Source organism: Natator depressus, chromosome 25 (genome assembly GCF_965152275.1).
Source record: "Natator depressus isolate rNatDep1 chromosome 25, rNatDep2.hap1, whole genome shotgun sequence".
Lineage (NCBI taxonomy): Eukaryota > Metazoa > Chordata > Testudines > Cheloniidae > Natator > Natator depressus.
In genome coordinates this window covers 1,652,899-1,677,004 of record NC_134258.1, presented here as the reverse complement: position 1 = coordinate 1,677,004, position 24,106 = coordinate 1,652,899, and the positions used below count along the sequence as shown (strand labels likewise).

The following is a 24,106-nucleotide window of genomic DNA, read 5'->3' as shown; positions in this document are numbered from 1 at the left end:
ATTATAACATTGAAAAACCAGTCGGAGAACACTTCAATCTTTCTGGTCACTCGATTACAGACCTAAAAGTGGCAATACTTCAACAAAAAAAAACTTCAAAAACAGACTCCGAGAGACTGCTGAATTGGAATTAATTTGCAAACTGGATACAATTAACTTAGGCTTGAATAGAGACTGGGAGTGGACGGGTCATTACACAAAGTAAAACTATTTCCTCACGTTTATCCCCCCCGACACACACACACTGTTCGTCAGACGTTCTTGTCAACTGCTGGAAATGGCCCACCTTGATTATCACTACAAAAGGTCGTCCCGTCCCACCGCCCCTTCCATTCTCCTGGTAATAGCTCACCTTAAGTGACCACTCAGGTTACAGTGTGTGTGGTAACACCCATTGTTTCATGTTCTCTATGTATATAAATCTCCCCACTGTATTTTCCACTGAATGCATCCGATGAAGTGAGCTGTAGCTCACGAAAGCTTATGCTCAAATAAATTTGCTAGTCTCTAAGGTGCCACAATTACTCCTTTTCTTTTATTATTTTAGGGTGGCTCATAAGGATTGGGTTACTGCCATAGTTGTATATGCAGGTAGAGCATCATCTTTGGTGGTGGTAAAGGAGAGTGCCACAAAAAATTATATTGTCTTTGCAAGAAAATAGTCCTCTATATAATATTCAAAAGACAGTTGTGGGGTCTGCCATTCTTGATAGTGTATTTTTAGCAATATTGCAAATCATTATTTAATCATTAGGGAGTTGACAGCCACAATTCCTCAACATATAGTAGCCTTATTTCACTAAATATTCTGTTTGGCAGTTACTAAAAGGTTGGAAGTATCTTGATTGGCTGGTGAGCTTAGTTTTTACTCCAGTTTGTTTCCTGCTGCTAACATTCACAGCAGAGAGGCAGGAAATAGAACAGGTGCTTTGGGGAGGGGGGAAGCACCTTTGAAGACCTCTAGCAATGCACTTGCAATAATATATGTTTAAAGATATTCATACACCAAAGAGAGTCTACATAAAAACAGATTTCAGAGTAGCAGCCGTGTTAGTCTGTATTCGCAAAAAGAAAAGGAGGACTTGTGGCACCTTAGAGACTAACATTTATTTGAGCATAAGCTTTCGTGAGCTACAGCTCACTTCATCGGATGCATTCAGATGAAGTTCACAATGCACTGCATCTGCTACCTGTCATTTAGAAACAAGCACCATATGCAAGCATTACTATTTGTGTAAGTACTACATAACAGAAGTGCAGGACTCGCCCAGTAGGCAAAAAGTTTAAAACTTCGAAAATACGTTATGTTAACATCAATAACTTGGAGCATACTTCTGCATGCTGAATTCCCATAGCTCAGTGGCCTAATAGAAGAATCTCATCTCCAAAATATAGCTCGCAATTAACCTGCTTCAGTGTACAACCTTACCATACACAGCTTTCTCATCTTAAACTGTTCTGGGATAAATACACAAATGTATATTTTAAAAATATTAATTTATGTCTAATATTCCAAACAAATGAACAAATTTGTTGTAACTGGTAAAAGTCCCTAAAGAGGATTAATATCGGATTCAAAACCACAAATAGTGGGAAATAAATCCTACAAGAACACTGGCATCAAACAAAGGGCAGAACTAAGGTTATCAGAGTGTGACCTTGGTGACTGACTGAATAGGTTGATATGCTAAAGAAATGGACGGTGTATTAGAGAAGCTGATACATGTAGGTATATTGCTCTATATCACATTTCTTGGGCTTTCTTGTGTTTGTATTGTTATCCCTTAGCACACTAAAGTGGTTTTCACTAAGTGTTCTTTCTTGTTTACAACTGGAGGGATGATCTAATCCTCAATTCCGATCTTGATTGGAACCCTGAGAATCCTCTCATGAGAAGCATGAATGATGACCCTTTTACAATGTCTAATTCAGGAAAAATATATAATCACATGCACACTGATGATTTGCCAAAAGAGATAATTAAAATGGGAAGTTAAATAAACAAGTTAAATAAACAAGTTCATTAAAAAAGAAGAGGCAAGGCTCAGTTTTGTAAACCCCAAACATTCAAAAATCAAAGTGAGGTCCCACAAAATTGTGAGTTTAAAAAATATACTTGGGTGCCTTTTTATTTGCATTCTGGTTTTTGAGCCTTTAGGGTTCACGTTTTCAAGATTTTCTCTGTAAGAATGAGGGCTAAATTTTTGTTTTTAATGATAGCTAATATTCGAATGTGTTCACATGATTCCAGGAGCTGGAGTTTTAAGCAAAATACCAAGATACGATAAAATTGCAAGAGCTGGCAATACCGATTGGTGGTGACGATATATGAAATGGAAAGAACCTAGCTTGCCTCACACATTCTGTTTTGAGTTTGAAGTTAGAAAAATTCATTGTACTTGCAACCTAAATATTTTACATAAAAATCATTGAGACAACAAATATGATGGAACCCTATGGTGCCTTTTTCATTCTGTCTTCAGAGTATCTGCTTCTTGAAAACCAAAGAAGGCAAGAATTAGAAACTAGAAACAATAAAAATGATAGTTGGATGTAGGGTTAGGATAAAGTGAAAAGAGGGAGTTGGGCATGGGATATTATTTATTTTATTTCTCTTCCCTCCCCTCATTTTCTGTTACCCCTCTTTATTTAGGCCCTGTGCTCAAGATGTCAGTGAGGTGGCATCTGGCCACTCAGAACAGGTCTAGGCCCTCAAATGTTAGGTCTTCAGGGCATGGACCATATCTTTTTGCATATGTATGAATTAGCTAGAAAAAGGATAGATGCTGTAAGATAACAGAACTATTTTTTACAAAATTAATGCAGGGAGTAACTTTGAAGCAAAGGGGAAATTATAATTTCTTCAGGATTGCCACTTCCTGCTAGCAGTTTTAGAAACTGTATTAATCATGTTTCCTTCAGTACCTTGGGATACTGGCTTGGAGAATAAACTTACAAGGGCTGTGATTTAATATAATAAGGTGAAGGCTTCACTACAAAGCATTGAATTAATCTGAATGTTGATTGCGGGTTACCTTTCTCACTTTACATCAACTAACTAATTTAGACAGGAGAGTATTTGATGGAGTTGGCGCAGCTTTAGCAAAAGTTGTTTTTTTCTGTGATGTAACAATCAAAGATGAGGCAGAGAAACTGTTTTCATGCTTGAATTCTGATTATCTATCCAGTGGTCTACCAGACCTTGTGTAGAGCCCAGTCCTTGCCTCTGGTGCTATCACATAGGAAACTTACACTCTGCTGTATTTGTTGGAAGGGAGAACTTTGTCAAAGCACGCGATTGAAACTAGCAAAATATAGTTTTGCCACTCGTTCTGATCTAGCAAGGACCAGAATGTATTGTTTGAAACAAGTATAATGTTTGTTATGATTCTTCATATATTTTAAACTTTAACATTGATTAAAAAGTCCCAGCCCCTTTATCAGTAATACAATATATAAAAACTTGAAAGCTATTAAATTCTGTTTTGTAATGTTAAAGCTAAATTTTAAAATGCACTCCAATCAGTAATGCAAAAGATAAAAGGGCACCATGAATTTAAAAACAACACTTCTCAAATTATTTTATCTACTATTGTGATTTGACATAAGAACAGCCATACTGGGTGAGACCAAAGATCCATCTAGCCCAGTATCCTGTCTTCCAACAGTGGCCAATGCCAGTTACCCCAGAGGGAATGAACAGAACAGGTAATCATCAAGTGATCCATTCGCTGTCGCTCATTCCCAGCTTCTGGCAAACGGAGGCTATGGACGCCATCCCTGCCCATCCTGGCTAATAGCCATTGATGAACCTATTCTCCGTGAATTTACCTAGTTCTTTTTTGAGCCCTGTTATAATCTTGGCCTTCACAAAATCCTCTGGCAAAGAGTTCCACAGGTTGACTCTGCGTTGTCTGAAGAAATACTTCCTTTGGTTTGTTTTAAACCTGCTGTCTATTAATTTCATATGGTGACTTCTTGTTCTTGTGTTATGAGAAGGAGTAAATAAGACTTCCTTATTTACTTTCTCCACACCGGTCATGATTTTATAGACCTCAATCATATCCCCCTTTAGTCATCTCTTTTCCAAGCTGAAAAGTCCCAGTCTTATTAATCTCTCCTCATACGGAAGCTGTTCGTAATAATTTTTGTTGCCCTTTTCTGAACCTTTTCCAATTTCAGTACATCTTTTTTGAGATGGGACGACCACATCTGCACCCAGTATTCAAGATGTGTATTTATACCTAAGTATACTGAATGGTTTTTAGTTCTTGTGCATTTGACAGTGTTGTGTATTGTCAGTTTCCTCTGTTAGGTTTTTTGAGTAACTGTGGGGAAGAGAGAGAGATTTTTAAAATAGAGAAATGAATGAACATCCACAAACTGGTTGGAGGTATTTTGGGGTTGGGATAGTACATGAAACTATTTGTAACTTTTTTAAATTGACCAGATTTCCAGTTGTCTGTAATTCACAAAAAAACCCTCTGTTTTACCCCTGGATACGTCCTTGTAACTCTCACAAAAAATGTTTGATTTTAGGTGTGCGTATCTGAGGGTGCCAATTGAATATTAGGGCATAGATTTTTATTTTCACAAGTCTTTGTATTTAATTTTCTTGGCTTTTAACAAGAATGAAAACACTAATCTCAGACTTCACTAAGTCTTCACTAAGTACTTGTGCAGTTAAATAATTAGAAACTAGTGCAACTTTGGAATTCCATATGGAAAAAGTAGTTGAAAACCACGTGGATGTCATTAACATTACTATATTTGTATAATCCTGTAACTCTGAATTTTAATGGAAACTTCATACTCTTCATGGGCAAAACCTATTTTTTCCTCACTTATGCTACAGTTAGTTTTTTGAAAATTGTACTGGAGATCAGCCCTCAGTGAGGAGAGCATTGAGTTGTTTACAGCAGGAAAAAGATTTTCTTCGTTAAAAAATGGAAGAAAGTATTTTAATCAAAGGGGTGGAGGGTTGATTGCTGCAAATGACTAAACTGTAAAATGAATCTCATGAAGTACAGCTTGTAATATGATTTTCTCACATCACTGATGTAAAGTTAGTTGACAATTCCTCTTTGCTCCTTTAGATCACATTCTTACCCACCCACTCTGGTAATTTTAAAATTACCTATGGGTGGTGTAATAGTTTGGAGTTCTATAGTAGTACCTTTCATTTGAGAATTCTGAGTGGCTTTTTAAGCAATGAATTAAGCTTTACAAGACTCTTGTCAAATAGGTGAGCAATACTAACTTCAGTTTGTAGATTGAGGGGAAGGGAAACCGATATGAAGTGGCGTGGATAGGGTTGTGTGTCAATATTGGAGCTATGATTTAGAACCTAGAGCTCCTTACTCCAGTTCTGTGCATTGACTATTTGATACTCAGGAAGTAGAATACATATAAACCTATTCTTGGTGAAATAGTTGGAGACTTAGTTACTGGTCTGTGATTGGAAATCAGTCTTTCACCTGTGCAACTTCTATGTTCACAAAAACAAAACAAAAAATACTCCACCCCTTAAGAGCTGAAGACCTGTTCTAATCCTAGAGGGATGTTTTCCCCTCTGCAATTTATATCCTTTTGGGAGAAAAATTCAGTGTACTTAATACAGTCTTTCATAGAGCAAACCTCTTTCGTGCAAAGAGGTTTACAAAACCTGTATCCCAGGTTACGATAGCCAGGCTCTGAAGTTCCTGCTTCAGGGCCCACTGTGACAAAACCTTTATTCATAAAAGCAGTCCCACTGACTTCAGTGGGACTGAATATAGTTGCAGAATTATACCTTTGGGCTTAATATCCCAGAATGCCAAAAGGAGTGCCTCTGGTGGTAGTTCATTGTAAGAAAATCCCTATTTATAAAGTGTAAACTTTCCTGGCATAGAGCTTATATTGTTTTAAAAAGGGGGCAGAATGCTTGCACACACCCACACGTCCTTCCTTCTTGTGTTAATTGTGAATGGATAATTAAGCTTACTATAAGACTTTCCTAATTTTTATTAGTTGAATATTACACGTCATGTGATTTAGTGCAACCAGTCATGCTAGCTTCATTTCTTTGTTTAATGTTAGTTAACACATTTTAAAATATACATATAACCAAGTGACCACTTAATATTTTGACAAATAATCATAGGTCATACTCATGATACTTTCCCATGCAGGAGACCGATATTAAGGAAAAACAGCAATCCCTGTTGATGTTGTCCCGTCAAGGAAGGTTAGAGAATGCGTTTGAGATACCTTCTCCCACCAAAGTTTCTGGTAGAAACCCTTGTCCAGCCTTTCTCCCTTTTTCTCCTCTCTCCCTGATCAGTCCCCAGTTCACTAGTCTCCCATTCTCTCACTTCCAGAAAGGACATATTCAGTTTGAGGAAGAATTTCTTCTTCTGTTCTTGGACTGGATAAAAATTCCTTGAGTTTTTCATCACAGTTGACCAGTCTGGTGATAGGAATGAAGGGCTTAATATGCTTGCATGTATGTTGTCATAAATCAGTTATAGTGTAGCTGGTTGCAGAAGTCTATTTTGAATTCTTGATGTGTGTCAATAACTTGCGTTTATACAATGTGGAACTTTTCATCCAGAAGGATCCCAAGGCACTTTGCCAAATGATTATACAGTCCATTTCCAGGAAAAAGTGCACCAACATCTTGGGTTGAGTGCCTGGTTGTGGCAACACTGCGTGAAGAAAACTGTTTAACTGAAATTGCAAGGAGAATTTTGCTAAGTCGAATATAATGAGCTGAGTTGAAATTGGGATAGGATAACTGTATTTTAAGGGACTAATTTGTGTAGTAGATTATGCAAAAATTCTTTTAGGAACTGGCAGGAATTCAGAAACCTGGGTAATCCACGTATTAACAATGTATTGTTGGACTTATGGTATTGCTGCCAGTTTCATAGCTGGTGCAGATATATTTTTGCTTATCGGGAAAAATTCTGGAAACTGGGAAAACAACTTTTATTTTTCTACAGTTCTGTTCTGATTTTATGTAATTTACACTGCCTTTCTGAGTTCTTGTGTTGAAGATGCTTTTAAAATAACTCTTTTAGTGTTCAGGTTGTTTCTAGTACATCCCTTCAGAGTTTATTGGTGAGTGGAAGGAATCTGCTTGTTTGTATAGCGATAGATGTTACTACTGTGGAGTAAATACTAATCCTGCTTTGCAAAGCCCTGATCCATTCAGGCTTTTGATCCAAAATAAAAAAAATTGAAATCTCAGGTATTTACACTATAATATATTCTCCTTCACTGTTGACTTCCAGGATATTTGTGTGTTACTAAAACCTGTTTTTCTTCATGGTCTTCCTCCTAGTCATACCTAGTTTCATCAGAAATGTCCCGCTCTAATGTTTGTGATTGGTCAACATACTCTTTGGGAGATCCTACTTCTTTGATGTGCTAATGTGGAAAATGAGATTACCCCACATCATTGCTCCAATGGATTGTACACCACTACTAATAGAAGTTGCAAATAAACTATGTCTCTGCTTATTTGTCTTTACCAAGGGGCTTTACAGCGAAGAAATACATACTTACAAAAACTATATTATGTAGTGCTCTCCTATTTTAATAAACATTTTAAACTTCATCACAAAGATGGATTCTACAATGATCAATCTTGGTTGCATATTGATGACCTTTCCTTGTTTGTACTGGAACAATTCATTTGCATTGGCTGTTTGAATTTTGGGAGGATGGCTTTTAATTATATTTTAATTTGCTCTCCTTATGTTGAATAAACACCCTTTATTTATGTGTGTGTCTATGGATGCTTGATAAATAACCAACCATTGAGAAGGTGTTTGGTCACAAGCATGCTTTATCTTGGTTTCCATTTACATTATCTCTTTCTTTCACATACCCACACAAATATAAATGTTAAAAAAATTAGCTATCACCAGTGATACAATTTTTGCCTTAATTGGTACTTTAGTGAAGAAGGATGAATGTAACTGCAAAATACATAATCTTTTTTCTCACACTGTATAACTCTTTCAAATGTATCAAACAGACAACAGCATAGTATGCATAGTTTGGAGTGTGTCTGGGGGAGAAAGTGGCCATCCAGGCAATTTAAAATAAAACAGTAATATTGAATTTAGAATTCAATGTGAAGAATATTCTGAATATACATATGTAGCTCCCATTAATTTTAGTTTTAATGGACAAGTGTGATCTTGAGGCATTATAGTAACCAGAATTCCTTGGACTGGAAGTGCAGTGAGAGGAAAGATGGGCCAATGGCTGAAGTGCTAGCCTGTGCTATGGAATAACCAGTTTCAGTTCCTTCACCACAGACATCCTGTGTGACCCTGGGCAAATCACTTGGCCCTGGTCTACACTACGAGTTTAGGTTGAATTGAGCAGCATTAGATCAATTTAACCCTGCACCTGTCCACATGACACAGCCATTTTTGTCGACTTAAAGGGCTCTTAAAATCAATTTCTGTACTCCTCCCTGCTGAGGGGATTAGTGCTGAAATGGACATCGCCGGGTCGAATTTGGGGTAATGTGGACGCAATTCGATGGTATTGGCCTCCGGGAGCTATCCCAGAGTGCTCCATTGTGACCACTCTGGACAGCACTTTCAACTCAAATGAACTAGCCAGGTACACAGGAAAAGCCCCCGGAACTTTTGAATTTCATTTCCTGTTTGGCCAGCATAGCAAGCTCATCAACACAGGTGACCATGCAGTCCCAGAATCGCAAAAGAGTTCCAGCATGGACCAAACGGGAGGTACTAGATCTGATTGCTGTATGGGGAGACGAATCTGTGCTATCAGAACTCCGTTCTAAAAGACGAAATGCCAAAATATTTGCAAAAATCTCCAAGGGCATGATGGACAGAGGCTACAACAGGGACCCGCAGCAGCGCCGCCTGAAAATTAAGGAGCTCAGGCAAGCCTTCCAAAAAACCAGAGGCAAACGGCCGCTCTGGGTCAGAGCCCCAGACATGCCGCTTCTGTGATGAACTCATGCACTTCTAGGGAGGCCCCACCCATACCCCACCCCTGTCGGTGGACTCCTGCAAGGGGGGAGTCTCGTGCAACAGGGATGAGGATTTTGGCAATGAGGAGGAAGAGGATGATAGTGCACAGCAGTCAAGTGGAGAAACTGTTCTCCCCGACAGCCAGGAACTGTTTATCACCCTGAAGCCAATACCCTCCCAAGGCAGGCTTCCGGACCATGAAGCTGGAGAAGGCACCTCTGGTGAGTGTACCTTTGTAAATATAATACAAGGTTTAAAAGCAAGCGTGTTTAATTATTAATTTGCCCTGAAGACTTGGGATGCATTTGCAGCCAGTACAGCTACTGGAAAAGTCTGTTAACGTGTCTGGGGATGGAGCGGAAATCCTCCAGGGACATCTGCATGAAGCGCTCCTGGAGGTACTCCCAAAGCCTTTGCAAAAGGTTTCTGGGGAGGGCAGCCTTATTCCGTCCTCCATGGTAGGACATTTTACCATGCCAGGCCAGTAGCACGTAGTCTGGAATCATTGCATAACAAAGCATGGCAGCGTATGGTCCCGGTGTTTGCTGGCATTCAAGCAACATCCGTTCTTTATCTCTCTGTGTTATCCTCGGGAGAGTGATCATCCCAGAGAATTGGGTGGGTGTGGAGCGGGGGGTGTGGTTAGTTGGGTTTGTGCTGCAGGTTAACCGGAAAACCACAGCCCTCCTTTTAAATGGCTAACCCAATGGGTGCTTGGTATGGGAAAGGAGGGCGCTGCTGTGTGAAACCATTCCCACATGTTTTGAAGGTTGAAGAAGCCGAAACACTGTGGCTTACCATGGCTGCCTGCAAGCCGAATTCTATTGCCCAGCCCTGCGTGTGTGATCTCTCACACCAAACCGGCAGGCGCTCAATATAAGAGGCAAAATGCGACCTTGTACTGAAAGCACATGTGCTATGTAATATTAACAGCTTGGTTCACTGTGAAAGAGTCTACCCGTTGTTCTCTAAAATGTGTCTTTTAAAATACTACTCTCCCTTTTTTTCCTCCCACAGCTGCAGATGTTTCAATGCTCCCCCGATCATCTCCGTCCCAGAGGCTAGCACAGATAAGAAAGTGGAAAAAACGCACTCGCGATGAAATGTTTTCTGAGCTCATGCAGTCCTCCCGCACTGAAAGAGCTCAGCAGAATGCTTGGAGGCAAACAGTGTCAGAGTCCAGGAAAGCAGAAAATGAACGCGAGGACAGGAGGGACGAGCAATACGAGAGGTTGCGGGAGCAAGAGGAGAGGTGGGGGAGGCGTGATGAGAGGAGGCAGGATGCAATGCTGAGACTACTGGGGGATCAAACTGATATGCTCCAGCATCTGGTGGAGCTGCAGGAAAGGCAGCAGGAGCACAGACCGCCACTGCAGCCCCTGTGTAACCACCCGCCCTCCTCCACAAGTTCCATAGCCTCCTCGCTCAGACACCCAAGAATGCGGGGGCCGGGGGAGAGGGGCTCCAGGCACCCAACAACTCCAACCCAGAGGACTGCCCAAGCAACAGAAGGCTGGCATTCAATAAGTTTTAAAGTGCAGTGTAGCGTTGTCCTTCCCTCATCCACCACCTCACCCAGTGCTTCCCTCCTCCCCCACCCCTCTCGGGCTACCTTGGCAGTTATCCCCCTACTTGTGTGATGAATTAATAAAGAATGCATGATTCTGAAACAACAATAACTTTATTACGTCTGCAAGTGGTGATCAAAGGGGGAGGGCGGTTGGCTTACCGGGAAGTAGAGTGAACCAAGGGGGCAGGTTTTCATCAAGGAGAAACAAACAGAACTGTCACACCGTAGCCTGGCCAATCTGGTTTTCAAAGCTTCTTTGATGCGCGGAGCGCCCTGCTGTGCTCTTCTAATCACCCTGGTGTCTGGCTGCGTGTAATCAGTGGCCAGGCGATTTGCCTCAACCTTCCACACCACCATAAACATCTCCCCCTTACTCTCACAGATATTGTGGAGCAAGCAGCAATAACAATGGGATTATTGGTTTTGCTGAGGTCTAACTGAGTCAGTCAACTGCACCAGCACGCTTTTAAACGTCCAGATGCACATTCTACCACCATTATGCACTTGCTCAGCCTATAGTTGAACAGCTCCTGACTACTGTCCAGGGTGCCTGTGTACGGCTTCATGAGCCATGTCATTAAGGGGTAGGCTGGGTCCCCAAGGATAACTATAGGCATTTCAACATCCCCAGCGGTTATTTTCTGGTCTGGGAAGTAAGGCCCTTCCTGCAGCTGTTCAAACAGACCAGAGTTCCTGAAGATGAAAGCGTCATGTACTTTTCCCGGCCATCTCATGTTGATGCCAGTGAAATGTCCCTTGTGATCCACCAGTGCTTGCAGCACCATTGAAAAGTACCCCTTTCAGTTTATATACTGGCTGCCTTGGTGGTCCGGTCCCAAGATAGGGATATGCGTTCCGTCTTTCGCCCCACCACAGTTAGGGAATCCCATTGCAGCAAAGCCATCCATTATGATGTACACATTTCCCAGAATCACTACCCTTGATAGCAGCAGCTCAGTGATTGCGTTGGCTACTTGGATCACAGCAGCCCCCACAGTAGATTTGCCCACTCCAAATTGATTCCCGACTGACTGGTAGCTGTCTGGCGTTGCAAGCTTCCAGAGGGCTATTGCCACTCGCTTGTGAACTGTGAGGGCTGCTCTCATCTTGGTATTCTTGCACTTCAGAGTAGGGGAAAGCAAGTCATAAAGTTCCATGAAAGTGCCCTTACGCATGCGAAAGTTTCGCAACCGCTGGGAATCATCTCAGACCTGCAATACTATGCGGTCCCACCAGTCTGTGCTTGTTTCCCGGGCCCAGAATCGTCATTCCATGGCATGAGCCTGCCCCACTGCCACCAGGTTGTCCAATTTGCTGGGGCCCGTTGCTTTGAGAGAAGTCTGTGTCCATGTCCTCATCACTCTCGTCACTGTGCTGCCATTGCCGCCTCACCTGCTTTTGCAGGTTCTGGTTCTGCACATACTGCAGGATAATGCGTGAGGTGTTTACAATGCTCATAACTGCTGCGGTGATCTGAGCGGGCTCCATGCTTGCCATGGTATGGCGTCTGCAGGAGAGCAGAGTTGCAGCGGAAGTGGTGGAGGACGACGGTTAGCACCGCACACATTTCCAGAGAAAGAACACATGTACCCTGGAGCCCATGACAGACAACATGGAGAAATTCGCTATTGAGACAATAGCAGCAGAGCAGAGTTGCAGGGGAAGCGGTGTATGATGACAGTTAGCAGTCCTACTGCACCATCTGCTGCCAGCAGCACCCAGGACACAACAGTGGCGGTGTCGCTGAGCTGAGCAGGCTGCATGTATGCCGTGGTATGGCGTCTGCGCGGGGAAAAAGGCACGAAACGATTGTCTGCCGTTGTTTTCACAGAAGGAGAGGCGACTGACAACATGTATCCAAAACCACCTGCAACAATGTTTTTGCCCCATCAGGCATTGTAAGCTTAACCCAGAATTCCAATGGGCGGCAGAGACTGCGGGAACTGTGGGATAGCTACCCACAGTGCACCGCTCCGTAAGTTGATGCTAGCCACGGTAGTGAGGACACACTCCGCCGACCTAATGAGCTTAGTGTGGACATATGGAATCGACTGTATAAAATCGATTTCTAAAAATCCACTTCTATATCGATCTAATTTCATAGTGTAGACATACCCTTGGTCTTCCTGTGCCTCAATTCCCTATCTGTAAAATGGGTTTAATAGTACTTCCGTGCCTTCAAGGGTGTTGTGAGGATAAATGTGTGTTAAAGATTGTGAGGTGATGGAGGACATATAAGTACTTAAGATAGCATATTGCATCTATAGTATTTCTCTTGAGCACCTTTCTCTGGCAGAAGCTTGGAGTGGCTTCTTCAGAAAGAGCCATGTCTAGTTCACTTTTGTCAGAGAGAGAGAGAGAGAGAGATGTGGTGATGTTGCAAATGGAGAATCTTTCTCGAAAAACAGAGAGCGAGTGTCGTGGAAAATAATGTTGCCTGAATATGCGGTTTATCAATGACTAGATTAGGAACAAGTAGTACTGCTTAAAATTAAGTGGGGAATTTTAAATAAATTACACTTGGAATTGAGTGCTTCAGAGAATTGCTGGTTCTGTTATTGTCTGTCTTAATGGACACTAAACTTAAATTACTGGGGTCTCCTGGCTTAAATGCTGTTGGCTGCAATGTCTTGGTCTTTAGAGACTGGTTAGTATTATCTGTTCTAAACCTGCGTGGTGTGGTGTTAACATGTTGATGAGAGCATGTATATTTAAAAAATGCTCTATAAATATAAAATGACAGTATTTAATATGTGCAGAAAAATGAGATTCATTGGAGAAATAACCAACGATGAAAGGTAAACTGAAGAAACCCAGATCCTGTCATCCTTGGGCCAGATGCTCACTGGTTTACATTAATTAAGGATATAGAATCATAGAATATCAGGGTTGGAAGGGACCTCAGGAGGTCATGTAGTCCAACCCCCTACTCAAAGCAGGACCAATCCCCAACTAAATCATCCCAGCCAGAGCTTTGTCAAGCCTGACCTTAAAAACCTCAAAGGAAGGAGATTCCACCACCTCCCTAGGTAAAGCATCCCTGTGTTTCACCACCCTCCTAGTGAAAAAGTTTTTCCTAGTATCCAACCTAAACCTCCCCCACTGCAACTTGAGACCATTACTCCTCGTTCTGTCATCTGCTACCACTGAGAACAGTCTAGAGCCATCCTCTTTGGAACCCCCTTTCAGGTAGTTGAAAGCAGCTATCAAATCCCCCCTCATTCTTCTCTTCCGCAGACTAAACAATCCCAGTTCCCTCAGCCTCTCCTCATAAGTCATGTGTTCCAGTCCCCTAATCATTTTTGTTGCCCTCTGCTGGACACTCTCAAATTTGTCCACATCCTTTCTGTAGTGGGGCGCCCAAAACTGGACGCAATAGTCCAGATGTGGCCTCACCAGGGTCGAATAGAGGGGAGTAATCACTTCCCTCGATCTGCTGGCAATGCCCCTACTTCTCCAGCCCAAAATGCTGTTAGCCTTCTTCTCAACAAGGGCACACTGTTGACTTATATCCAGCTTCTCGTCCACTGTAACCCCTAGATCCTTTTCTGCAGAACTGCTGCCTAGCCATTTGGTCCCTAGTCTGTAGCGGTGCTTGGGATTCTTCCGTCCTAAGTGCAGGACTCTGCACTTGTCCTTGTTGAACCCTATCAGATTTCTTTTGGCCCAATCCTCCAATTTGTCTAGGTCTCGCTGGACCCTATCCCTACCCTCCAGCGTATCTACCACTTCTCCCAGTTTAGTGTCATTTGCAAACTTGCTGAGGGTGCAGTCCACGCCATCCTCCAGATCATTAATGAAGATATTGAACAAAGCTGGCCCCAGGACCGACCCTTGGGGCACTCCACTAGATACCGGCTGCCAACTAGACGTGGAGCCATTGATCACGACCCATTGAGTCCGACCATCTAGCCAGCATTCTATCCACCTTATAGTCCATTCATCCAGCCCATACTTCTTTAACTTGCTGGCAAGAATACTGTGGGAGACCGTGTCAAAAGCTTTGCTAAAGTCAAGGAATAACACGTCCACTGCTTTCCCCTCATCAACAGAGCCAGTTATCTCATCATAGAAGGCAATTAGATTAGTCAGGCGTGACTAATGATATGGCCTTTTGTTCGTAGCCCTACTGTTTGTTCTGTGTACACTCTAAGTGTGTTAGAGGCGAGACATTTTTCCGCAATGTTATTTACACTTGTACTCTAGTACGACGGTTGTGGTATGGAAATGTAATTGGCCACAGAGCAAGATATATGCTGAATTGGAGGAAAGGGTTCAAAATGGCTTGTTCCTGGATCAGACCATGGAAATTAATATTCTAAAATCAGGGAAGTTAAAAGTCTCCCCTTTACCCCAATAAAGCTGCTAGTTGATAATTGATAGTGTCAGATTGTACACAAATATATTGTTAGTACCCTACCTCTTCACATCCTTCCTTTCTTTATATGAATTCCAGTTTTGATCATAGTATTAAGTTTCAACATTGACTTTACGTATGTATCCTTTGATTAATACTGAAATAATGTGTACTAGCTTGATTGATGAGATGAAAATGTAGTGTCAGATTTTGTGTATGAAACCTATGCCCAGTTTAAAAACCTTGTGCTGCTGTAGACTTTAAATTGTTCATCTTGTCTTTCAGCACTCAACCTGCTACAGCTTATTCCCATCCAACCACTGCGGCAAGCTACACTGTCCAGCAAACTCCTGTGACTCCGTCTTATGCACCCCCAGTGCAGGCTGCCAGGCCAGTTGCAACTGCTGCCTATGGAGCATACCAATCACATTCAGGACAGGACTATGGTTATGGAACTCGGCAGCAGGAACCTACCCCCCAGCCTACCACAACACCAAACTACCAGGTATCTATCCACAAAACCTTTTGGTGACACTTTAATTGGTAACTTATCTGAGCAGCATTTGTCCACATTAATTGCATGGTATAAATTTTTGCCTGGGAAGCAGAATAAGGCTGATAATTATATGATTTTTTTTGTTTTGTTTTTTGTTTTTTCACTCCATATATTTCCAATCTTTAATTGAAAAGGGGACAAGGACTGTCTTGTATGCTACATTTGTACAGGCTCAATGGATTCCAATCCTTAATTGGGGTTTCCAGCCACCGAGAGAATACAGCTATTAATTATAAAATTAATATATTGGTATTAAAGGATTTTTCTGATAAATTCTTCAAGATATTGGACTTGCGGGCTCTAGTATATTTGCTACCTTTTTGAATATACATAAAAGCGCTACATTTATATATATATATATCAGCAAATGCTGAGGGATCAGACCAAATTACTAGAGAGCCAAAACAGGTGCAAATCTAAGAACATGCATAGTTTTAATTTCCTAAAGTCTAAGGACTATAAACTTTGAATCAAGAGCTGTAGAATGAAATCTGGGAGGCTTTTTGATTTTTTCCTACTATAAACTAACTTGTTCTTCCCAGTTGACATGAACGAATGCATAAAAAAAGCTTTTAGCCATTTTGGTAGAGTCCAACTAATTGCAATCAATTTGCTAAAGAATGCTTAATTTATCTATTTATTTTTGTAGCATTGGGCTGTGTGTTCATAATTTGGCTTCTTTTTTGTTCTGTTGGAATTTCATATACAGGATGGTTATAGTTATGGACGATCTACATCTGCAAGCAGCTATGAGAGCAAACAGTACTACCAGCCAGTTGCTACCCAGCCTCAACACACTGCCACAGACTCTTATTACCAGTCAAGTGAGTGCTACAGGAACCCAGTGTTCACAACTTTAGTGTGTTATTTCAAAATATGTACGGTACTGGGAGGTTCAAAATGTTAAAGGTTTATTGGCAGCAGAGTATCAGTTGCAGGTAAAGTGTCAAAAGTAGCTTAATTAGACTTTTTAGCAACTTTGGAAAATGCTTTAAATCCTCTCTTAAGGGTGTGAAAATGTTTGTGAAATTGTGGTGGTGTTTTAATTTTTTCCAGTTCATTAAATGTCATAACTTGAACACAAATGTTACTTCATACTAATGTTTCAGAAAAAGATTTGTAAGAATCTGAATGCACAAATATTTATCCTCATACATGTAAGAGAAAGAGAGCTGTCTACATATGACATGAACTGATAGAGTATAAATACAAATCACAGTGGTGACTTGAAACCAAGCTGGACATACTGTTGCTTATAGAGGATTGGATTTTATAAGAATGTGAAAAGTAACTTATAACTTTGGAAGATCATTCCTTTTATGGGTTAATGTACATTACTTAAATTTCAGGTGAAAAATAATTTACTAGGTGCTCATGAGTAGTGAGAAAAAATCAAGCCCATTCCTCAAGCCTCTTGGTGTATTTACATATTGAAATATAATTAAATATAAAAAAATATACAGCATGCCCTATTTGTAGAGAAAATTATAGTAAAAAATATAGGGACAGTGAGTGTCACATTTTTGTTGAGGACGCAAAAAGCACAAAACTGACTCCCATGCATCTTTGCTTGCACAGACTTCGCTATAAACATAAGAACGGCCATACTGGGTCAGACCAATGGTCCATCTAGCCCAGTATCCTGTCTTCTGACAGTGACCAATGCCAGGTGCTTCAGAGGGAATGAACAGAACAGGTAATCATCAAGTGATCATTCCCTGTTGCCCATTCCCAGCATCTGACAAACAGAGGCTAAGGACACTTCAGAGCATGGTTTTGCATCCCTGCCCATCCTGACTAATAGCCATTGATGGACTTATCCTCCATGAACTTATCAAGTTCTTTTTTAAACCCTGTTACAGTCTTGGCCTTCACAACATCCTCTGGCAAAGAGTTCCACAGGTTGACTTTACGTTGTGTCAAGAAATACTTCCTTTTGTTTGTTTTAAACCTGCTGCCTATTACTTTCATTTGGTGACTCTTCGTTCTTGTGTTATGAGAAAGAGTAAATAACACTTCCTTATTTACTTTCTCCACATTGGTCATAATTTTATAGACCTCAATCATATCCCCCCTTAGTCATCTCTTTTCCAAGCTGAAAAGTCCCACTCTTATTAATCTCTCCTCATATGGAAGCTGTTCCATACCCCTAATCACTTTTGTTACCCTTTTCTTTATCTTTTCCAATTCAAATTTATCTTTTTTGAGATGGGGCGACCACATCTGCACACAGTATTCAAGATGTGGACGTACCATGGATTTATATAGAGGCAATGTATTATATTCTGTCTTATCTATCCCTTTCCTAATGGTTTCTAATATTTTTAGCTTTTTTGACTGCTGCTGCACGTTGAGTTAATGTTTTCAGAGAACTAGCCACAATGACGCCAAGATCTTTCTTGAATGGTAACAGCTAATTTGGACCCCATCATTTTATATGTATAGTTGGGATGATGTTTTCCAATGGGCATTACTTTGCATTTATCAATATTGAATTTCATCTGCCATTTTGTTGCCCAGTCACCCAGTTTTGTGAGATCCTTTTTTGTAACTATTCGCAGTCAGCTTTGGATTTACCTACCTTGAATAGTTTTGTATCATCTGCAAATTTTGCCACCTCACTCTTTATCTCTTTTTCTGGATAATTTATGAATATGTTGAACAGTACTGGTCCCAGTACAGACCCTTGGGGGATATCACTGTTTACCTCTCCCTATTCTGAAAACTGACCTTTTATTCCTACCCTTTATTTCCTATCAGTTAAGCAGTTACTGATCCATGAGAGGACCTTCCCTCTTATCCCATGACAATTTACTTCGCTTAAGAGCCTTTGGAGAGGACCCTGTCAAAGGCTATCTGAAAATCTAAGTACACTATATCCATTGGATCAGCCTTGTCCACATGTTTTTTGACCCCCGCAAAGAATTCTGTGGATTGGTGACGTATGATTTCCGTTTACAAAAGCCATGTTGACTCTTCCCCAACAAATTGTGTTCATCTGTGTGTCTGATAATTCTATTCTTTACTATAGTTTCAACCAGTTTGCCTGGTACTGAAGTTAGGCTTACCGGCCTACAATTGATGGGTTCGCCTCTAGAGTCTTTTTAAAAAATTGGCATCACATTCGTTATCCTTCAGTCATCTTACTCCAGGCCGAATTCTGTACCACTGCGCATGCACAGAATTTATGTCCCCTGCAGATTTCTTTGCTTCCCCGCAGAAAAATGACTTTGACGGGGAACCAAAAGGAAGCCACAAGAGCGGTCATGAGACCCTCCCCAGCAGCATGTTTCGGGTGCCCAGGGCAGCCAGCAAAGAGGTAAATCACTGTGGGGCAGGGGGCGGGACTGGGGAAGACCCAGCTGGTGGCTCCTACGCTGCGCTGGGCTCAGCTTCTAGTCAGCTGGGCTGGGGAGGATGGGACTTCCTCTTCCCCTGTACGGCATCCGGGGCCATAGCAGACCCACCCCAGATTTCTCCCCTGTCTGTAGGAAGCTCTGGAAACTCTCCCTTCCACGTTTCCTGCACCCATCAGCTGCAGGGGGAGGGATCACTTTACAAGGTGCTGCTCCTCCATGTGCCCACCCCCTTGCATCCAGACCCCCTCACGCCCAGACTCTCCCACCGAGCCTCAACCTCCCTGCCCCCTGGACCAATCCGCGGAACCACCTGCACCTGGATCCGCACTCTACCAAGGCCCAACCAGCTGCACCTGGATCCCCACCCCACTGAGCCACATTCCCCCAGCATCTGGACCCCCGGCAAGCTCTATCCCTCCCACACCCAGACCCCCCGCTGCTGAGCCCCAACCACCTTCACCTGGATCCCCATGCAGAGTCCCATTACCATTGCATCCAGAACTCCCCAACAACCCCATCCATGCAGATCCCACTGCACCCAGATTGCCTCACACAGCACCCTCTCAACTGACACCTGTATCCCCCTGCACTAACCCCCCCCCCCCACACACACACACACTTGGATCCTGCCTTGTTGAGCCTGCCTGCTCACACCTGGTGCATCTGGCATGGAGGGGCAGGGCCCTGGGGTGTTTCTGGGGCAGGTCCAGTCCTTGCGCTATGTCAGGGTTGGATGCAGCCTCACCACTGAATCCGTGTCCCAGGGGCGGAGCAGCACAGTGATCTCCCACCCTGTGCAGCCAGTGGCCTGTGTTTCCCAGTGCCATGCTGGAGCCTCCACATTTATTTGACAAATAAAAATTGCAGAATTTTGCAGAATTTTTTTTTTTTTTTTTTTGCACAGAATGCCTTCAGGAGTAGTCATCTGGTACAGAAGCTGATTTAAATGATAGGTTACATACCACAGTTAGTAGTTCTGCAATTTCATATTTGAGTTTCTTCAGAACTCTTAGGTGAATATCATCTGGTCCTGGTAACGTATTAGGATTCACTTTAAAACCTGTGAATTCTAAATGTTTGTTTCATTTTCGTGACTGTATAGGTTCCCTCTAGTGGCCAAAATAATAGCTTTAAATTCCCATGGATAACTGACGAAAGCTTATGCGCTAATAAATTTGTTAGTCTCTAAGGTGCCACAAGTACTCCTTTTCTTTTCGCAAAGTCTCTTTAGCCCACTGGAATAAATCTGTATGATTCTGTTCATTTTTTGTTATTATAGTTCAAAGGTATTGAGTTCATCTCATGTTGAGGGTATATTTAATATTAAAAATTCTTCATGTTTTCTTGCTGCTTTTCCCTTCAGGATCAAATTGGGTCACTATATTTTCAGCTAGATTATCTTTCTGATTCAGAATTTTTTCATATTTAACTAAGCTAGTTAAATAATTCTATTTAAAAAGCAAATCAAACATACAATAATAAGCATTTTGTCATGAAGTTTTGCTCAAGGGTACTTTTTGACTAGAGGCTTTTCAAGGGCTCTACAAATCCATAACTCACTTAAGGTTTTAGACCCAGTTGCTATAGGTAAATGGACATAGGAAACTATTCATTTTAAGTCCTGAAGTCCTTTCTCAGACAAAATTTCTTTTGAAGTTGTTGAGAATTTTGCCTCATTATTCTGGAATCCTTAAGGTCCCAAAGTAGAGTGAAAATGAATACATGTAGGATGATGGTTAAATCAGGCATTTTAAGAACATAGGATTAGCCATAATGTATGAGAACATTTGTCCTTCAAGTCTGGTATCCTGCTTGTAGCAATGATTATTTGAAGCTTTAGAAGAAGGCAAAAAAAATCATAAAACACCAGCCAATTGCTTGTATTCATGGTCGCGGAGGGAGGATTTATTCTAGGCCTCTGCAGTGATCATTGAAGGATGAAATTTGACAGTCCACATCTTAACATATGTAACTACAAATTATTATTGGTCATAAATTTATCCAGATCCTGTTTAAATCCAGCTGCAATATTCAGTTCTCTGGCTTTTTGGGGTAATGAATTTTACAGGTTAACTACATGCTCTGTGAAGAAGTGTTTCTCATATGCGGGTCCGTCGGTCAATCCAGAAGACTCACTGCTGGGTAGGTCTCTCCCACTCGTCCACAGAGGCAGCTGGCTCAACTTTTTGGTGGCAAGAGGAGATTCTGATAACCAAATACAATTGAGCTGCCACTGTGCTCAGTGTTAGCTGTATTCTGAAGCACTTTGCTCTTCTTACCTTCTTGGCTGGCTCTTCCAGATTTACTCCCGCTGCTGGGAAGCCATCCCCATCTCTTGAACACTTCTGTCTCCTGCATTCTGTTTTTCCTCTGCTTTGCTGAAGTGGTGGTTGGGCCTCTGACGTGGTGCTTCAAAGGAGCTTCTTGGCTGAGCTGGCCCTGCTTCTGCACCAAAGAAACAGTTTGGCCACAGCAATAGCTCTTCACTGACTGTTTTTCTCCTCTACCCTGCTTCAGGGAAGATTCCCAGCAATGGTCTTCCTCTACCTTTGCATCAGCACCACTGGGCAAGTTCTCCATTTTGTGATTTCTTTTCCCTCAACTTCAAGGTTAGGAGAAGAGCAGATCCAGTAGAGAAAATGCCATTTCCACCTTCCTGGGAGTGAGTATGTGGGGCTGTGATGACAAGGGCCTCGCCAAATGATAGCAAACTGTCTGTTAAAAGTATTGCTGCCAAAGACCATAAATATGCCTGCAAGTCAACTCAGCAGTGTCTGGCCATCTACTTCCATCCTTCTGCCATCTTAGTACACTAAAGTTTTCCCTTCAAGGCCAAATTTTAATTCCATCAAAAACAACTTGTTAAATGAAGTTGAAAAGTTGAGAGCTCTTAATCCTTTTCATCCCAAAGGAATAGCCATCTTTCCTCTTTTCCACCATTGCTAAAGAGGAAAGATGGAATGAAGGCAAAATCCAGAAAATCTTAGTAGTATAGAATTCCTTCCTTTTTAAGCAAACGTGAACTCCTTGACTTGGACGCCAGATGACTTTTGAACGGGATGATTTAGACAGCTTCTAAAGTGCAATTCTGCTCTGAAATTGAGTCTCTGTGTTATGTGCACTTTGTTGGATTCCATGTTTGTCTCTCATTGATTATCATATTTGCTCAGTTTACAAAGGAAAAAAAATAGTGTGTGACTGTCCGCTCTGCAAACTCAGCCTGGGCTCTTGGGAGTCTAGCTGGGTTATTTTTTCCCTTTGTGCATCACTGACAGTAATATATACATATACTAGGCCATATTCTGCCCCTCAGACCTGTGCAACTTTGTTAGCCTGTGTGAAATTTGCAGGAAGGACTGTTACGAAATAATATTTCTAAACTGCATAAATTTGATATGGAGACACAATAAACATGGAACTGCATGATGACGTTTTTTAGCCGCTTTTCAGAATAGAACTGCATTTAAGAAGACAACTTGCACTGTGCAGATAATGCTGACGAAGCATTCTTGTCTCTCAAAAATACACTCAAGATGAAGAAATCCAAGGGTAATGCAGTATTCACTAGTGTCTTCAGAAAATCATGATTCAGGACTTCACCTGCCAAAAGGTTCCTCTGTAAGGCTTATTTTAAACTCTACAAGCTCTAGGAAGACATATACAGATACATTTTCAAATTACAGCTTCAGAAAGAGTGTCTATCCATACTGCTGGTATTAAGGCCTCTAAATTTTAAAAAATGCTAAAGTGAGGAGTAAGAGTTACCTCAAGCTTCAATGACTTGGCATAGTATTGTTCAAGAATTCTCTGTCATGGATAAAAAGCTACCTTCGCTTTGAGAGCTCTGTCCAAAATAACGAAGAGCTTTCATTGAGTTATAATGCTTGCTGTGACATAAGTTTTATTTTTCTGACAGATCACTTTTCTGCAGTGCTATAGCAAGAAGAAATCTGTAGTTTAGAACGTTGGCCATTGATTTGACTGCTAGCTCAAATCTCACCCAGCTTCATTTGATCTTTATTTGGAGGATCCCAAGAAAAAGCTTTAATAACTCTTCAACATTGAGCTGTCTCTTCATAACAGCAAGATCATTGGGAGTCATTTTTTTAAAAATACTGAAGTCAATCCTGATATCAACGTTTGTATTTGTTAGGGCCTGGTCTCGAGTCCTGGTCTTGAAGCCAGGCCCACTGGGTTCTTGGAAAACAACCGTGGCCAACGCACCACACCAACTCATCCAGTTAACAGGTAATTCACAGACTTGGGTGGGCCAGCTTCCAGCGTTCTGCTTCTTGTTTGGCCACACGATCTTGACTCTGGTTGGTGACTATATATATGTGTGTATATATATATATATAAAAACTTCCTGCTTACTTTCAGGGCTTGTCTGAGCATCAAGCCATTGCCCATTAGTTGCTACTTGGACCCATTTGATTCTGTCTTGTTGCCCCCATCTCATCCTGTCTTGTTGTCTTGTCTGACTCCACCAGCTACTACACTGTACATTTCCCTTGGATTGGATCTCCTGGCTATTGGACCTCTTGCATGAACTGTGACCACTGACTTGGATGGACATTACAGTATTTATAACCAGCTCTTAATTTTCTTCATGCCTTCATACATGGGAAATATATACGCAGTCTCTCAATGAGGATGTCCCGGGATCCTTTCAGGAACAGGGCTTCTCAGAGTCTCTTTAATCTGTGCCAGCTCGTGGCCTCTCACTGTTTTGGAGGATTCCTAAAGATGTTTTGGTGCCTGGGTTGATACAACGCAAGACAAATAGGGACTAGAGGTGATAAGTGAAGGATATCTGATAGTTTCAGCAAATTCCTCCTTTTTTCCCCTCCTTTTCTTCCCCTCAAATTGAACTAAAAAATTAGCAGTGCAACAATCCATTCAGAACTTAGAAAAACTAAAAGCAGTAGCTCCAGTCCCTCTCCAAGAACAATGTTCAGGAAACTGTTCCAGAGTTGTGATGTCAAAACAAACTAGAGGCTTTTGCTGGATCTCTCTCTCCTCTGAACTAGGAAAACAAGACTGAACGGAACTTTTTTAAATTCAGAAACAAGATGCCAATCGTTGCCTATCTCCATTTTCCCATCCAAACAATTTTCTCAAACGTCATAGTATTTGGAATGTCCAAATTATGAGATACAAATTTATCGTTATCTTGACACACTCAATAAAAAAAACAGTTCAAAATGCAGAAAGGCTTGTAAGAATCACCACGTTCAATTTAACTTCTATAGCAACATGGTT

The 24,106-nt window shown here is 41.5% G+C and overlaps 1 protein-coding gene across 2 annotated transcripts in view; it reads left to right on the top strand.

Moving 5' to 3' along the window:
- Nucleotides 1–24,106, top strand: part of LOC141977854 (zinc finger RNA-binding protein-like) — an 84,150-nt gene that overhangs the window by 17,943 nt on the left and 42,101 nt on the right. Inside the window, exons 2-3 of one of the 2 annotated variants that reach the window (XM_074939602.1) lie at nucleotides 15,215–15,435; nucleotides 16,181–16,309. In XM_074939602.1, coding sequence (XP_074795703.1) covers nucleotides 15,215–15,435; nucleotides 16,181–16,309 — 350 coding nt within the window. The remainder of the gene's footprint in view (nucleotides 1–15,214; nucleotides 15,436–16,180; nucleotides 16,310–24,106) is intronic. The other variant, XM_074939603.1, reaches the window with a different exon arrangement.